This window comes from Erythranthe guttata, chromosome 2, assembly GCF_056151865.1.
Source record: "Erythranthe guttata isolate IM_541 chromosome 2, IM_541, whole genome shotgun sequence".
NCBI lineage: Eukaryota > Viridiplantae > Streptophyta > Magnoliopsida > Lamiales > Phrymaceae > Erythranthe > Erythranthe guttata.
The window spans coordinates 12,029,675-12,048,445 of NC_142534.1; the positions used below are offsets into that span (position 1 = coordinate 12,029,675).

At 33.4% G+C, this 18,771-nt stretch overlaps 1 protein-coding gene, 1 long non-coding RNA gene and 1 pseudogene across 2 annotated transcripts; 2 read left to right on the forward strand and 1 right to left on the reverse strand.

Moving 5' to 3' along the window:
* The first annotated feature begins 3,894 nt into the window (after nucleotides 1-3,894).
* LOC148772337 (uncharacterized) lies at nucleotides 3,895-4,347 on the forward strand. Its single transcript, XR_016030091.1, has 3 exons — nucleotides 3,895-4,029; nucleotides 4,138-4,228; nucleotides 4,321-4,347. It is a non-coding gene; the product is annotated as an uncharacterized LOC148772337 (long non-coding RNA).
* A 776-nt stretch (nucleotides 4,348-5,123) lies between these two features.
* LOC105969753 (uncharacterized) lies at nucleotides 5,124-8,052 on the forward strand. The gene is made up of 6 exons (XM_088827460.1): nucleotides 5,124-5,153; nucleotides 5,290-5,464; nucleotides 6,597-6,708; nucleotides 6,957-7,080; nucleotides 7,387-7,499; nucleotides 7,621-8,052. Exons 2-6 carry the CDS (start codon nucleotides 5,310-5,312, stop codon nucleotides 7,852-7,854), a joined length of 738 nt encoding a protein of 245 aa, XP_088683586.1. The 5' UTR covers nucleotides 5,124-5,153; nucleotides 5,290-5,309; the 3' UTR covers nucleotides 7,855-8,052.
* Nucleotides 8,053-13,207: 5,155 nt separating this feature from the next.
* On the reverse strand, nucleotides 13,208-15,684 carry LOC148772338 (bifunctional 3-dehydroquinate dehydratase/shikimate dehydrogenase, chloroplastic-like; annotated as a pseudogene).
* Nucleotides 15,685-18,771: the final 3,087 nt, after the last annotated feature.

The following is an 18,771-nucleotide window of genomic DNA, read 5'->3' on the forward strand; positions in this document are numbered from 1 at the left end:
GGCCTATCCGGGTCGGCCCGAAAAATTATATTTATATATATATTTAAAAAAAATACTTAATGGATAAATAAATTAAAATAATTACTTTTAAATAGTAAAAAAATAAAAGAAAATAAATAAAAGGACTCTAACTTAATTTTATAGGAAAAAATGGGGTGTGAGGGTATTTATAAGAAAAAATGGAGGGGGGGAAAATTCATAAAATAGCAAATAACGGCCGGTTCACCGGCCGTTATTTGCTTTTTTTTTGAATTTTTTTGATTTTTCTTTCTTTTTAGAAAAAAAAAATCTGGGTGGACCGCCGGGCCCGCCCAGCGGTTCACGGTTCACCAGTTCATAGAACCGGTCCCGTCCCGGGGATGACGGACCGGTTCATGGGTTCCGGGCCGGTTCACTGGTCAACGGTTGGGGCCGGTTTGTCAACGGGCCGGTTCCGGGCCCAAAACCGGCCCATGGCCGTGTCTAATTTAACCCCGGTTTTCAATTTTTCCGGTTTAAGATGTCAGACCGAACAACTTTATCGCCGGGTCACGGTCGAACCGATCCGACTGGCCGGTTTAGTCCGCTTCTTACAGCATTGCTCTAAACCCTCTTAATTAAGAGTTTAGGGATTTAATTCCCATATCCAATTTTATTTTCAGCATTTGTTTTGTCGTAAAATCGACATGAAGTGAATCTCAAACCAAAAAAGCCGGATACATAACAATTCATGGGTAAATTATACTTACCTCCCCTGAGTTATTATGAAACTATAATTAGACCCTCCATTGGTTGGAAAATAACGTATACATCCCCTTGGGTTTGATATGAGCTAACATTTGATCCATTTCACTTTTAATTTTTTTATGAAATTTTAATTTTTATCCTTTACCACAGTGAGTAAACTGTAGTTTCCTCCTAGAATAGGAGATCTAATCACATAGAGAAATTTCGCATTTAAAAAAATATATATATAAAAAGCCCACCCTTAAAGTCTAATTTTAACTAATATTAAAATTAAACTAATTAATACTTTTATTTTTAAAGAATTATTCTTAAAAGCAAAAACATAAGAAAGTTATTCCTATTTGAAATGATTTTGCTCTTATATATATATAAAACAATAATATCTTATTTTTACCACGTTGTAGTCCTGTTCATCTGGCGCTGCAATATCTCTCCGTCATTGATGATGCTAAAATATAGATCACCTAGGGTAATGTAGAAAAGGAGTTGGGAGAGCAAAACGAATCAGTAGCTTGACAACTTGATGATCTTGAGGTACCTACGATCATAGAACACGTGAACTAGGCCGGGGGTTGATCCAGCGGAAACCCCTCCGACGCTCAAGTCAGACGTGCTGATAGTGGAAATAGTCCAGAGAATACAGTTAATAGTATTGCTCAGATAATTGGACGTACCTTAAGGAATGAGTTCAAAACTTTACTTATAGCTTAGTTGAGATTGTCGGGCTCAAACCTTACTTGAAGGTGATTGGGCCTCGGTGATAGTGGTCTTCGATATTGGGCTCCTGGCCCAGTAGGTAAATAATTTGTAGGCCCATTGGGTTGGGGCAATTAGCATATCATTAAGCCCCCCACTTTCGAGTCGATGTGGGGGCCATATTGAAATGGGTGACAGATCGTGTCGAGAGTAAAAATTGTAGTAGTCAATGGTGTGCGAAAAAAAAAAAAATTATTTTAAAAATTTAGAAAAAAAAGTATTCTGTCTTCGAAATATTATTTTAGTTGTACTTTGCCCAGAAGTCAATTTCTACAGGGTATTGTGCAAATAAAATAACATTTTAAAGGGGCTAACATGCAAATAAATAGTGTTTTTAAGGAAAATTATGTAACAAAAATAACATTTAAAGGGACAATGTGCAACAAAAATACTCAATTCTAAATTCTAATGAATATAATCCATCGGAGTTTTGCAATCGGGATAATGTGCAACACGATTAACATTTTTAAGGGGACGTTCAATTTTAAAAAAACTGTGGAGGTTAAGTGCAAAAATTAAAAATTTATAGATGGTCATGTGCCATTTACCCTATAAGTTATTGTGTCATGGTCAAAATACAAATTTAAATATGTTCTATAGATCAGGCTAGAACATATTTCTTTATTAAGAGAAAATGCAATTCACTCCCTATAAATTTTTTATTTCCGCAACTTTTCACCCTCTAAAAATTCATAAAATAGATAAATCCCCTTGAAACATTGTTTTGATTGTACTTTGGCTCAAAAGCTAATTTCGATGGGCATTGTGCAACAAGCATAACATTTATAAGGAGCAATATGTAGAAAAATAATGTTATTTTTTTTTAGGAAAAAAAATAATATTTTTAAGGGGCAATGTGCAACAAAAATAACATTTAAAGGAGAAACGTGCAAAAAAACACTAAATTCCGGTTAATAATCCAGCGAAATTTTGCTATTGGGGCAATGTACAACAAGTATAACATTTTGAAGGGGGCATTCATTTATTTTACATTTTGAGGGGTTAAAATGTGAAAAGTAAAATTTATAGGGGGTGACATGCAAATTTGCTCTATTTGTTATTATATATTCTTAATTCGTTTTTCAGTTGCGAAGATTTCCTCTCTCCGCACTCTCTAATCAACGGATGGGGTCATTAGCAATAAACCCCTCATATAGATAATAAATGGTGATATGTCCAACCCTTAAATCTTTCTTTGTGATAACCCCCTAGAATTTGTATTTCCAATTCTACCCTTATGTCAATTAGCATAATTAGTCTCAATTATTCCTTTTTTTTCTCTCTTTCCATAACAATAATTTAATTCCTAAAAATCTACTTCCAAATTTCTAAAATTTGCTACCAAATAAAAAAAAAGGATTTTTTTATTTTTTTATTTTGTATTATTTTCGGATTTATAGCCATTTTTTTATTTTTATTTTGTATTATTTTCGGATTTTATAGCCATTTTTTATTATTTTTTTATTTTTTAATATTTTAATATTTTTTTAATAAAAAATATTTTTTTTTAATTTTTTTAAACAAAAAATTGATAATTTTTTTCTCGACAGATTTACAACTCCGAATATGACTATAGTTGAATATGGCTATTATGTGACTACGCTATGTATAACATTGTAATTAACATATTGTAGAAGCATAATTATTAATATAACAGTAAGAATATGACTATTATGTGAATGTGACTGTGTTTTGTAAAACATTATAATTAACAAACAGTAGAAGCATGAATATGACTATTATGTGACTACAGTTTGTATAACAGACTGAACAGGATTAACAGTAAGAATATGACTATTATGTGAATGTGACTGTGCTTTGTAAAACATTATAATTAATAGACAGTAGAAGCATGGATATGACTATTATGTGACTACAGTTTGTATAACAGACTGAACAGGACAGTGGGAATATGACTATTATGTGACTAGGTTCTGCGTAATATGACTACAAGTAATCAGCACTTGAAAAAACTTGCAATATTAACAGCAAAATACATTGCAAAAAGAAAAAAAAAATGACTACGAAAAAACAAAAATAACTAATGTGATCCTTCAACAATGGCCATCGAACATGTTTTTTTGTTGCGGTATCCAACTCAGTTGCACCGACTGCACTTAATCTTCCGTTTGATCTTCTCTGTTAAATATGACTACACTGTTGAACATATGCAGCACTACAAAAAAAAGGACAAATATAACTAAGTTGTTAAACATGACTACTCTGTCAAATGTGACTACTCAGTAAAATACATTGCACTACAACCGACTAATCTCGTAATTCTGTCAGATTCTATTTGATCATCTTCAATCATCAGAATTTTAAATTTGGAATAACGAGTTAAAAGAAAGAAAAAAAAATTGGATTGATAAAAGAATTAGCCATTTGGCCCGTGTTTTGCCTTGTTAACAACATTAAATTGTTAATCTAATCTTATGACTCAATTTTGCGATGATTATGGTAGATCCTGACATGCTGGAAGTTGGAAATGGTGGGATGACAACGGAAGAATACCGGTCATATTTCAGCATATGGGCATTAGTGAAAGTAAGTGATATAGTAGTAGAGTTGATAAGTGAATTTTTTTTTTCCAGGTTGAGTCATGACTAGTCTAACATGCATGCATTATAAATGTTTTCATGTGTGGGGAATCAGGCTCCTCTGATAATCGGGTGCGATATTCGGTCAATGGACAAAACGACACTGGCACTACTAAGCAATAAGGAAGTTATTGCGGTCAACCAGGGTAAGCAAATTCAAGATTGAGCAAAACACTAGCTAATAGAATACAGTTGGACCAATATAATTCATCCTGACCTTGTTTGCTGTGGATAACAGATAAACTTGGTATTCAAGGGAAAAAGATTAAGATGGAGACTTGGAGGTGACACTTGCTGGTGAAACTAATTCAATTCAATTCAATTCAATATTATTTAGCATATGGTTTTCCAGATCTAAACATTCAGAATATGCAGAATAACACAAATATTAATAAAATCCAGAATAATTGAAAATCAATGTATGCGTTCATAACAAACAAATAATAGAACTGAAAATCCAGATCCATAACATATTTTATTGCTAGTTCGACAATTAATTCGAGAAAAATAAAAAAATAAAATTTACCAATTAATATAGTATATATTGGTATTCCGCGTTGAGAGAAGGAAAATCTCCATCTAGAAATCCGACGGAAGCAGCGACAAGGTGGGGGAGGCGCCGCCGCCAATTGTACCAGGCGTCGATGTGGTGGTGTTCGACGAGAGGGGAGTCGATCTCCAACATCAGCGGAGGAGGGCCTCCTGCAACGGGTTTCGGCCGGCGGCGTTTGAAGGGTGACTCCGGCCTACAGATGTGAAGAAGAAGGAAAAGGAAAAAAGAAAAAGAAAAAAAAAGAAAAAAAAAACTGTGAGCGAGAGAACGAAAGAGGGAGAGAGCGAGAGAATGAAATTGAGGGAGAAATAAAATTGTATTATATTAAAAACCTAACACATAGGGGCACTTTAGTCTTATCATGGCTGGTAAGGGGGGTCTCACTAATTTAGATTAGAATGTGGGTTATGAGAAAAGTCTTTAAAGTCAATTGGGTTTAGTTCAAAATATTTTCTAAATAAGGGGTGTATTGCATATTTCCCCTCAACGGATTAATTTCTTTACCGTATCAGAAAGGCGTAAGAAGACACATTTCACCCTAATTTCATCGGCGATCTCCATTCCCCCAAATCAAAATCTACTTACTTACTTTTTTTTTTTTTTTAATTTCTTTTGATTCTACGGCGTGATTATTTAGTTGTTTGATATTTACAGATTCTTTTAATCAAGTAAAAATGGATGGCGATAATCGGCGGCGTGCTGCCCAAGGACAGGCTCAGATTCCAGGCCAGGTTGTGGGCGGCGTGGCGGCGGCGGCTGCGGGCACGGAAGCCAGTGATTGGAAGAATCATCTACAAGCAGGTTCTAGACAAAAGATTGTAAACAAGATGTAAATTCCTTGATTTCTCCCGTTACTTTTTTTTCAATTTTTTTTTTTAATTTTACTTATTACAACACGTGCTAGTTTTGAGCTTTTAATTTTTATTCTGTTCATGTTGAATTGTTTTCTACTAATTATAAAATCGAAGCACGAACTTATTTCTGAATCTGCCAAAGAACTGATATTATAGTTATAGTATCATCAGTTTGAGGGAATTCTTATTCCGCAATTCGATTTTGCTACTTTAGCCTGAAGAAATTAGGTACACTAATTAATTTTGTTAGTGTTAGGAGTTTGAAAATGTCCTTGAAAATGTGAAGAATGCTTGAATATATATTTAAAAAAAATAAGTTTCAAATAATTATATTTTTCTAGTTATTCGTTTTGCGTCTTTGAAGTATTTCAAGCTTGAGAGAAAAGAGAAGATTCTGTAGCATGATCTTGATTTGCTTGTTTGCATATGTTAATGTAGTTATTTCGTGTAGAATAATGTTGGTCTTATCTATTGTATTGGTTGTTAGGAAACACTAAATTCTTTTTCACTTAAGCACCGAACTTCTTATTTAGCGGAACGAAGCAGAGAATTATAGAAGTGTTCACAAAGTAATGACACTAGACGCACTTCTTGGTTGTTTTTAATTAGAAAACGAGTCCTATAATTCTTATTCTGCTTACTGTCCTCAATTCAGAAGTATTCACATTTTGCTTGTTCTTTTTATGGCCATACTTATAGTACAACAACGTGCTCTTGAATTTTATTTTTATAAAATATAGATTGAAACGTATGGGAAATAATCTATGAAGCTTTCTGTTTCTACAAGTTATGTAAATCTTGACCTTTCATTTGAAGTATGCATATGGTCCCGTTACGAGCAATCAATATATCTCAGGTTTGTTATGCTTTTCGTTGCAACGAAAAGATACTTATGATTATGAAATAAAGAAAGGTTGTTTATCTTAATGTCAAGTGTTTGCTATTGACTAAAGAATCGTCTCGTAAAATTTTCCTACTTTAAGTTTGCAGTGTAACTTTGTTTGTCCCAAAGACCAGTTAGATTTTTTAATTTTATTTTATTTTGTTGTCTAGAATCTGGTGTTTTGTGCGGATGTTGTCATAATACTATGATTCTTTAACACTTAGAACGGAGACTTTGAAGAGGCATCTTCCTTTCTCTGGACATGAGGGACTGCAGCAACTTAAAAAAATCGCTGTCAGGTTCGAGGAAAGGGTTTATACAGAAGCAACAAGTCAGGTACAGTAGAACCTCGATAAATTAATAACCTCGATTAAATAATAGTTTCTTCTGGTCCCGACTCGGTAAAAACCTACTAAATTATTGGTTCGATAATTTAATATTTCGCTCAATTAATAGAATTTTGCTAGCCCGACGGTATTAATTTATAGAGGTTTAACTGTATACTCATTTTTTTCGAATTGGTTTGCTAAAACTTATCTGTGTTGTTACTTCTGACCGTTTTCTTCCACGACATACTCGCACAGTCAGATTACTTGAGGAAGATAAGTTTGAAAATGCTGACAATGGAGATAAAACCCATGAATTCTACGGCAAATTCTCGTCAGCCGTCTAATGCTCCAATAAATAGCAAAAAACCCCAAGAACCAGGTAAGGAAAATTCTGAGCCCGCTATTTTAAAATTACAAAATGTTTCTACTTCCTTTGCTTTTAGAAACAAGTATGTTATAGGACAAAAGTACCCCTTCCAACTTATTAATTACTCTCTTCATGTAAGAGAACAATGTTTAATAGAATTTAGGAAGTCATAAGGGCAAATATGGAAAAAAAAAGAAGAAGAAAGAAATCAATGCGACGTTGACATTCGAAAACATGTGAGATTGATGATCTACCTCGCATATATGAATGTGATTTGTTTCGTTCGCTTATTATATTTCACATTCATTTGCTGACTAGATTGGCCTGTGCGTGTGTGTCTTCTTCACATGCATTGTTTCACAGCATCTCAAACCCAAATGCGAAATCACGTTCAGCAACTACCAACTACAATGGTTTCAAATCAATCTCAAGTTCGACAAACAGCTTTTATACCAGATTAGCCCTCGTATTTCATAATCATTTATTTTTTTTATTTAATTTAATTTAATTTTTTGTTTTTGACAACTTGTATTTTGTTTATTTTGTTATTAGATACATATTCATGAAGTTGTAACCAAGTTGCAACAAGATATATCCTTGAAGGAATCGAAGATCGAGGAGCTTAAATCGAAGAATGCTTCACTTGAGATTCGGGTGTTGGATTTGCAGGCTCGTGCTGAAAAGGATGAAGAAAAGTATAAGGAGATGACTCATTTGATGTCGGAGCTGCAGAAAACGGTGGAGGAACTGCACAAGACGGTAAAAGAACTGCAGAAGAATGCTTAGTGCAAATATCTTTTTTCGTACAAGTTTCTGTTTTTTGCACCGTGGCCTAGTCAATGCTCGCTTTTGTTACTTTGTTATGCCGTACTGGCATATGAATTGAATTACTCGTGCTTGCACAGTTTGTCCTTTCACCATCGACTATGCATACTCTAATGTAATCCACGATTGAGAGAAAAAAAAACTTATGTTTTCAATTCACGCCATCGAGTATGTTTTCGATAGTAATATATGCAATTCAGATTGGCATTGTTCACGAATAAAATAAAATCAACTCTCTTTTCGGATATGATGCAAAAGTTGCTTGGAAATTCAAGTTTAAAGCTCGGTCCCCAATGGCAAGTAAATATTCAGCATTTATGGGCAATTTTTGGACTGGTTCTGAATTGAAAATTTTCAGTACGATGTTTTTGAGCCGATGGAGCTATAATAAATTATGGGATGGAAGTGGAAACAACGATTACATCAATGATCTTGCTGTCTATGGGTCGCGATACTGATGTTGAGCTATGTTATAATTTTCACTTCACAAACCGTAAACGAATCTACTAGTTCATTTGCTTCAGGCAACAGTACAATCCTTTGGTGATTAAAACAACTAGTTACGGCATCCCATAGCTTTTGGGAACCTCGATTTACGAATAGTCCGAACAAAGGAATTTATCTAGGTATCTTTTAAGCAGAATCGTCGCCTCAACCTTATGGAGTTCTCTAGCAAATTGTCCTTGACAATTGCTATTCTTAGTTTCTTGCTGCATTTCCATTCATTAATTTATTTTGTGTTTATGGCTTTCCCTAGTAACTCTTCTTAAATCTCTAGGTTAAAATTAGGGGAAAATTAACAGTTTCAGAAAATATCAATATTTTCATAACCGGATAACAAATTCGTATTTCGTTACAAAAAAATCTAAACAAATCAGATTCCGAGACTTCAAAAATAGGAATGAAAAAATTTGTCACAAAATAAATTGTAATTGGAACAAACGAAATTCAATTTTTTTTTTTTTAATATTATTTTTTTGAAGAAAATTAGTTAAATATGTTTTTACAAGTTACAGAATCTACGCACATACATAATTTAACAAGGAACATGAATAAAATTAGTTAAATTATGTTATTACAAGTTATACACGATCCAGCAGCTTTCAGAAGATTCGAAATAAGCCAAGGTTCGTGTCTGTAAACTGTTTCTTGAGTGAGAACCAACGTGACCTTAAAAAGACGACGACTCAGACATCCTTTATCTTATACTTGTCTTCAATTGCACACTCGTTCCTTAGTATACAAGCAAAAGTCGAAAATAATTTCTTGCACAAGTGATGCATCTGAAATTCATTGATAGAGTAATTTTCTTTATAAACAATAGTGGACATGTCTCTTTGAGGTATTTACGTCCATCGGAATCCACGACATCTAATATACCATACCAGCTCCATTTTCAGCTCCAAACCTGAGACATGCCGCTTTCAATTCTTCGGCACGAAATAGTTCACATAAGCAACTGATTCTCTGGATATTTCATCTGAAATGCACAGATTGAGATTCCTTATTTAGATATACACACAGAGATGCAAATCCGGCGTCGCGTACATCAACGTCCTTTCCACCGGGATATAAACGAATCGAAAATCGGCGGCCACGGACGATGAATTCTTCACTCTCAATCGCTTTCGTTTACACCGATTCCTTTGTGCAGGGAGAAATTCTGCACCACAAACAGGTGACACCCCTTTTTCCTTTCCTCTCACGCTTACCCAAGCAAATTCCAAAACCTTGTCTTCCATCGATGAACAAATTGAAGATACAAATCAATATTCTATAAAATATGAATAATACTAAATTACTAAATTTTACTATGTTAGTGTACGATATTTTCTTATTATGTATTAAATTGATTAAATTTTTTTTTTATAATAATATCCCGTGCATCGCACGACGAAAAAATGCTAGTTCTTATAATTGAACCATACTCCATAACTTTTTTTGGTATATTTTCATTTTTATATTTACTTAATTTAAGCGCATTATTATAGACTTAACCTCACACGTTTTTGTCTTAATAACTCTAGACAACCGTTAGTCAGAGAATTCTTTTTTGGACTTATTTCTAGTTCTTTTTTTAACGGGGCTCTTTGAGAAAAGAAAACCCTCTCACTATTTTTTTTAATTGAGAGAGGCGCCCAAAATATTTTAGTCCATTTGAGAAAAGTCCACACCCATTTTCAGCTATTATGCTTTCCAGCTTTACCCTCGTCCGCCACCTCATCACTGGGCCAGCGCTCCGCGATATTTTTTTTTTCTTTTCCGTGTTTTTAATCGACTATGAAGCATAGTCGATTAGTCTTAAATCGACTATGCTTCATAGTCGATTAAGGAAAATCTTTAATTTAAAAAAAAAAAAAATTGTTTCTAATTTTGTTTTTAAATGTTTTTTGGTTTTTTTAATTTTTTTCTCTATCAGGTTTATTAATGCATAGTCGATTAAAATTTTAGCTATTAAAAATAACAAATCACAATTACAACAAAAATGCAAAATCAACTATATTTTAAAAAAAATATACAAACATTGTAATTGATTTATACATTGGAATCAATAAACAAAAAATCAGAAAAAAAAAAAAAAATTAACAACTGGAGTCGATTACTGAACATAGTCGATTAAATACATGTAGTCGATTAAGGGCCCTGCCTGCGCGAATTTGTGGCTCGTGCTATAAAAGGTCTTGGCCATTATTTAAAAAAGAGACTTACGTGGAAGTACAAATCCAGTCACCAGTCTCCGGCCACTGCGAATTTAATAACATATTGGAATTCAATGTGTTTATGTTTATCCGCTTCAAGATTTTTCTTTTTTTTAAGACCTTGAATCAATTTAGGAGAGTAGGGTAATTATCCCGAAAATTGTAACTTATTTTTATTTGATCAAAAAATTATTTGTTTCCAATTTTCTTGTCTCAGTAACATAATTTTGCAGATTCGGAAAATTTATGGTTAGAAGTAATTTCTAATTAAATATAAAACTCTTATGACTATGACTTATTATGAACTAAGTTTTGTGAATTTTAGCAATAATTTTCGATTCAATTCATAACTTAACAACCTTAATAATATAAACAGTAGGGTGACTGATACCACTTGAAAATTGTACAAGAAAACTAGGAAATTAGTATTTCTATGATTGTACCATTGTTACCAACATTAATATCAATTCAACATTGAATCATATTATTAAATATATCCGTTACAAATACTCAAAACAAACACAATTGTTAAATAATACTATTTGCATATAGTCAGAGATTTTGGAGATAAAATAATAAAACTACTTAATGATATTAAAGGGCTATTACTTGCACTAAAAAAACTCTTTTACCGACTCGGAAAAAAAAAAAAAAAAAAAAAAAAACTATTTCTACAAAAAAACTGGAGAAAACCTGTGTAAAAGACTAAAATACCCGTTAAATTTTAATACACTCCAATTTCATCATAATATTAGTTACTTATTGCAATAGCAATGGCAAAAATGATTAGGGGGTTTATAACTGAATACTTTGCAAAATCCTCCCGTGCAAAGATATTGTTTGCACATCGTATCGCACTTGATATCGTCTTCTCCCGGAACGCATCTACCGATGTGATTATTATTGCAGCACGTCACTTGCCCGTCAACACGAACACGATTATTTATATCTGAAAATTATAAAATAAATAAATAAAATTATTATATTTATATGTAAACACATGAGCATCCATTAATTTTTCAATATGGATTTTGGGCTAATATTATTATTTAAATCTATATAATGATATTTGTAAATATAAAATTAAAAAAAAATTGATATAAGTAAAGAATTATAGAATAACCTGCTGACATTATGAAAAGTACAACGAGGAACACTGTGAAAAACTTAGCATCGGCCATCTTTAATTTTTTTGTATATATGAATTTGTGTAAGTGGGCTGCTGTTTATATAGCATAGCAACAATTTTTTTAATTTTTTTTTTAATTTTTGGTAATAAATTTTCTTAATTCCATCTTACAGTTTCTTTCTATTTAATTTATCTAACTTTGGCAATCAATATACAAAATCTTAAATAGTGTACACACATATAGATACGATAGCTGTTAATGAATGAAATTTAGCATTCTTTTCAAACTCTTTACATAATTTAGAACAAGATTTGTAATATTGTAAGGAAACTAGAATCAACAAAAAAAATAGTTACCAAAATTACAGATCAATTTTTTTTTGTACTATATAAACAGGGTGACCCTTAACGAATGTTACCACAATTTAAATAATAAAAATTAGAGATGGCCATTGCTAAGTTTTTGCCAGTGTTATTTATTGTCCTTTTCATGATCTCATCAGGTTTTTACTCTCTCTCTCTCTCTCTCTCTCCCTCTCTCGTTGCACGGTCTAGGATCTAGTTACAGGGTGAGTTTAGTTTTTCGGAGATTCGAGGGCAACGCCTTCGGAAAAAAATTAGGATTTTTTGACAAAACTAGATTTTTTTTTTTGAAAATAAGAAAAACAAGAAAAGAGGAGTTTTTTTTTTTTTTTTTGCATTAATTTGGATGGGGCTAAATAAATATATAGATATAATATAATGAAAATTTTAGGATGTTTTTGCATTATTTTAGATTTTGGATGGGTTTAACAACAAAAATTGGGTGAACTAAATAAGTATATAGATATAATATAGTGTCAAAATTTTCAATTGAGGGTGGGTTTGACTCCACTCTTGCCGGATGGTGGACTTGCCCCCCCTTACTAATACTGAGTAATTTTCAGATATAAATGGTGTTAGCGGACAATTAAATTGCGGGCTGGACAACCACATTGGGCGATGTCTGCCGGGGAAGGACGACGAAAAGTGCAACACGATGTGCGGATCAAATGGTTGCCCTAATGGAGGCTATTGTGTTGTTCGCGCTTTTGCACCCCCTAACCATTTTTGTCATTGTCGCGACTCTTCATTGATATAATTTAAAGGTTTTATACTATGCAATACTTGGTGAAATATATCTGGTAGATCTTTACCGTTCATATACACACAAACTTACTCACCAATATTGGTGTGTGTAGATCAACGTTAAAAATTTACTCGGTGTAATTTTCATCGGGTGTAGCATAGAAGTAACCTAATTCAAATGCGTGATTTTTTTTTTGTTTTTTTTTTTTTTTTGGTTTTTTTGTTTTTTGTTTTGCCCATATAGAAATTTAAAACAATAGAAGACTTTTATTACACTTTGTTGTATTACAAGAATTCGAAAATATAAAATATATATTAATTTTCTTTCTACATTATTTTTTCTTATGGTTTTGTCCAATGAATAATATTTCCAATAGTTTCATAATCTTTCCATGATGATCCCTCTCATGAATTCTTCTGGCGCTGCAAAAAAGGAAGAAAAATTATAAAGAATTTATTTTTTCATAAGAATTTAAAAATATACAAAAATGTATTAATAATTTTAAAAACAAAACGTTTTTGGCGGGTAAAGAGATTGAATTGCGCGCCAGCTTCTACTCCACTAACAACAATAGCTCCAGCAGCTTCAGCTTCTTTTAGTAATCTAGTCTTCCTAGGATTGTAAACAGCATCAAATACAAGTTTGTAATCCTTCAATGTTTTCTGCAATTAGAAAAAAAAAAAAAAAAAGAAACCCAAAAACCCGAAAAAAAGAAAAAAAACGTCTTATTTCTTATTTAATTTTCACACTGAAAAATATTGTAACCCAAATTAAACAATAGTGTATAGTAATAAAAGTCGACGGTCCATATTTGGATGCATTCCTAAAGGGGTTGCGTTAGCTAATATTACATCTTTCTGCGGTTCGTAACTAAGTAGATCTTCGAAACGAAGAGCTTCACCCGACACTGCACTAGCTTAACATCAGTGTAATTTAAAATCTTTTTATTTTTTCTTTTTATATAGTTTAGATGCAATGATGTTTTCTTTTTATTTTTTAGTATTTCTTTTACCAAAATCAATGTCGAAAATGATAACGCGGGCCCCTCTGATTTGAGCGCCAAAGGCCAAGGCTCTTCCGGCACCACCGGCTCCCCCAAGAACAAATAATTTGCCGCTGAAGCGGAGAAGGAATTAATGCTTTCAAATCTGTCGATACATGTATTGTACTATTGTTCAATCGTTACGAGTTTTATATTCAAAATCATATATATGTACTTTGGTTTAGGGGTGCTAAACGATTCGAGCTGACTCGTGAGCTCGATGAGTCGACTCGAAAAAAGCTCGAACTCGAACTCGAACTCGAGTTTTTCAAGCTCGAGCTTTCTGACGAGCCGAGCTCGAGCCAGTTTTTAGTTGCTCGTGAGCTCACGAGCCGGCTCGCGAGCCTTATTTATTATTATTTTTATATATTATTTTTTATTTAAATAATGTATCATAGTATAAAATATTATAGAAATAAATATAAATAAAATATAAATATTAAAAAATATATACAATTACAATTTATTGTTTATTTTGTAATTTTTCTTAAATAATTTTCAATAATAATAAAATCATAATTAAAATAATATTTAAAGAAAAAAAAAACAACAAAATGAGCCGGGCTCGAGCTCAAGCTCGACAAAATGGCACGAGCTCAAGCTCGAGCAAAAAAAGAACGAACTCGACAAGCTCGAGCTCGAGTTCGACAAAATAGACTCGAGCTCGAGCCTGCCAAAAGAGGCGAGCTCGGCTCGTTCACACTTCTACTTTGGTTTGTGTGATATGATAAATGTCGTTTCAGCTTTAATATACTGTTTTGACGTCAAACGTGATTTTGTCCATTTTCGAATCTGGTAAAACTCATAGGCATGCGATTTGTGATTCTTTGAGTTAGCGTTTTTATCCAAATTGAATCACCAAGATTGGATGTCAGACGAGAAAGACATGCACGAATCAATAAACACTACCCACAACTTTGATGTTTTGAGTTATCTAAATTCAAAATGTAACTTATTTAGGCATAACTTTATCACTAGAGATCCCAATCTAGTTGATTCAAGTTGAATTAGAAAGTTAACTCAAAGGACTATAGTTTCCGCGTTTTAAATTTTGCCAAAATCAAAATCACGTTCGAAGTCAAAACAGTGTCTGGAAAAAATAACGACATTTAACATTTCAGTTCGTGGAGGAAAAAGAAAAGGTATATTCCGACTACCTTTAAAGCATCTTCAATTGCTGATATAGCAGCCTCACAAGCTGTATGATATCCAATCAGCTTTCCATCATTACCCCTCCTCACAATTGTATTCACAGCACCAATCCTCCGATTTTTTTAGCAAGGATCATTTTATAACTAGTTAACTAACTTACGATATTATTTCGTTTATTTCATCGTTACAAACACAATTCATTGGAAAAAATTGCCCTCGAGTTCTATAATGTGATATGAAATAAGACACTTTAGTTTTTTGTAACCCGACCAAAATATAAATGCGTTAAAAGTGCGTATTTTGACTAAATGTCTAACTAGTGTGCAAAAGAGGGCCTTTACTATGACTTACGGGCTTGGATACGAGCCCGATAACTTTAGTATTCTTGTCTATATTCGTAACACCATAGGCTTGTACTAGGTTGTCTATGGTAGGGAGACCGGGAACCGGATTTCCTTCAATACTTCCATATGCAAATTGATTTATAAGCCCTCATTCCCCTTCACAGTATGATATTGTCGGTACCTGCATACGTTTACCGAGTAATTGCATTTTTTTTTCGTCGAAATTATACTTGGCTATTTGAAAGCATGTCGAAAATACTTGGCTCAAATCTTTCTTTAAAGTGGTCGGATTTTCCAGGTGGCAAGATAGATAACATTGTTTTACTGGTTTTCGGTTTATCTTGTTTGCCGAAGGCAGATGCTTCCTGACACAAAAACTGTTTAGAAATCACGATGCTTCCACATAGAAAATTAAACTATCATGCAATAATCCACCATTATATCATATAGCATTATCAATATATTTCACAAATAGATATCTTATAATTAAAAAGCGTACCCGATAAATTTATATGTTCGTCAATTCAAAATTTTGAGGTTAGCACCAAATCGTGTCAATATTATGGCAGTGCTGAATGATTTATTCATATCTCTTCCGTCTGAAGTCCGATTTTGTTGATTCAATATGATCCGAATAGCCAACAAATTTATCTACAACTTTTATTTTTTACGTTTTCTGAGATTCGGATTGGATCATGATCAAAATAAGCCACGAAGTTGGAATAGGTGTGCTGTAAATTTGCACCTACAATGGAACCAGAAAAAAATATTAAATAATATTCATGAATCAAAAATAATATAAAACCTCATTATTGATCTTCGATTCAGTCTTCTTTCACCAAAATTTCATGCATTGGACATTGGTGATGCGTTAATATGCGACGAGTTGCATTGGTCACGAACGGTTGTATTTTTCATGAAAAGGTGCATCGGCAGTTCCGCCACCCTTTGGTGTTTTCATCATAACTTCCTCGTACGATCTCCGATTGTGACGATTTAACATGTTCTGGAAAGCTAACTTGATTATCTACAACTTCTGTGAAATGTTAATTTGCCATATTCCGACTTTGACACATTCGAAATTGGGAAAGAATGTGGACTTCATGTTCTGTCCGAAAATGAACTTTCTCCAATTGTATTTTGTAACTTCTTGATTTTTGGTTGATTTTTGGCAGACTATCTTCTTCTCCATCTCGTTTACCAACGTGTGCAGAAAACACAATTTACTAAATCACAAAATTTTCGTCTTAAGATTGTTGATCCCGATACATAAAACGGGTAGTGAATTTAGTAAATTGGTTGAACAAATTAATTAGTGAAAATACGGAAAGATTAGCCGAGGCGAGTTGACTCTGTCCTTAAGACGAAATTTCCCCGCAACGGTGCTAACGGATTAAATGGAAATCGTCTCCCAAGATACAACGGCTAAACTTGGAATAGGAGCACTCCAAATCCCAAGTACGACGAACTGTACTTTGTGTAGAACTTTTCGAGAGAATCTGTGAAGGGTAGGCTTAATATGTAGTAGGCTTATTTTTGGATTGAAGTAAGGAATTTTGGGAAAGTTATGGTCTATTTATAAGGTTCGAAAAGTAGTGTCCTTTGGAGCAAAAAGGTACCTTTTGTTTGAATGGTTGCACCATTTCGAGTTGAGCCAATTTGGGAGTGGTTGCACCATTTTCAGTTGAGCCAATTGGGAGTGGTTGCACCATTTCGAGTTGAGCCGAATGGTTTGCATTGGTTCGGCCGCACCAATTCAGACCAGTCAGACCAATCGAGATGGGCTTCGAGTAATAAGGGCCCAATGGGTGAAAAGCCCATGACCTAATGTTTTTGGCCCATCCCAATATTTTGATATATATACAGCTCAGTACTTCTCTACTTTTCCAGTGTGGGATAACTCAAATCCCACTTTCCTTATATTTTGGACTAGTAATTTTTTCATTCACCACAAAATTGGTTCTAATCCAAAATTCATTTATATACTCAATTAGACCGTACAATAACATTGATAAAAAATTGTTCATGACTCAATTTTTAACCAATTTTCCCAACAATCCCCCACATGAATGAAAACGAGGGCGTCGATTCTCTCTAGAGTTCCCACGAATAGTATTGCATCGGGATAGGTAGCATATAGCTTTGAACCTTCCGTAGTGGAGTTACATCGGATTTACTAGGCTGAGTAGTGAACGCGATGTCTTGAACTGTCAGCCGTTCGTGTAAACCAAGACAATGCAACCCACACAATACTATTCTCACATTTCCTTAGTTCTCGTGATTGTGTCCGTTTTGGCCATGGACACACATCTTGGATTCATAAGTGTTTGTCAAGTTTTTTGAAGCGGCCCTCACTTCAACACTTACATAGGTGATCTCCTATTAAAGGTATCCTGCCAATACCTCACCTTTTGTTATAAGGTTTTGGAATCATTAAAAACTTTCGCTTATCCTTTACCCTCTCTGCAGGTAGCACTATTATCTTTCGCGGGAATGAGTTAGGAATGAGTTCCTTAGTGCTCAACTGAACTTTCTTAGCTTAGTTGTCCCTTTTGAACCAGTTCTTGGGATCTCCAGTCAGCATGGTTGGGTTACCACCAAGATTGTCCTTAATTTAAGGGTTTTAATCCCATTCCCCTAGATAGGCAATATGTTTGATCTCTTTAGTTGACTTTTGGTCGCGGATCCGCTATTAACCATTGATTTTCATAATCAATGTTATATTATTTCTTTTGAGATCAATTGCCTAATGGTCTTATGTGTACGAGTGTATCGATACTTGCCATTATACATGTCGTTTGTGCCCTTAACGTAACCGATTGGTTATCACAATTTATTCATAATTGTAGACACCGACTTAGTCCAACACGGAACATCCTCCAATAATTTTATGAAGTTTATTCAACTTCTTTCCTAACCTTATCTGAAGTTATACATTCGAATTCGTCCATGAATCGAGCTATTCAATTTTGTTTGAGGATTTCCAAGATACATAATCTTAGTGGACTCATACATCCAATGTACTTTCCTAATACAATTGGATATTTTCTTTAATGTAATCCATTTAAAGGCGATACTTAGATTACCTAAGAACCCTTATAATATCATTGAATGATAATTTATTTTGGAATTACATATTTACTAGTTTGCAATTCATTATGCTGCCAAACTATCCAAAAATATTTGTAATTGAACCATTGTTCATCATTATTTTTGGCAAGGTAAACCCTTGGTCTTTAGATAACTAGATCAATTTTTCTAGTAGTGCCTCAACATGAGACTTTCAATATGACTATCTTTGTCTTAGTTGTCTTAGTGATTTTAATCTATAAGATTACATCGTCTAGACCCTCGTCTTTTGACATCAAAAATTTTATTTTTACTTTTCCAATATTTTCTCAACG

Excerpts from the sequence above, each read along its gene's own strand:
- LOC105969753 (XM_088827460.1), top strand. The coding sequence starts at position 5,310 with ATGGATGGCGATAATCGGCGGCGTGCTGCCCAAGGACAGGCTCAGATT. Across the intron at positions 6,709-6,956 it reads ATACAGAAGCAACAAGTCAG|TCAGATTACTTGAGGAAGAT; the intron begins GTACAGTAGAAC and ends ATACTCGCACAG. Across the intron at positions 7,500-7,620 it reads TGGTTTCAAATCAATCTCAA|ATACATATTCATGAAGTTGT; the intron begins GTTCGACAAACA and ends TTTTGTTATTAG.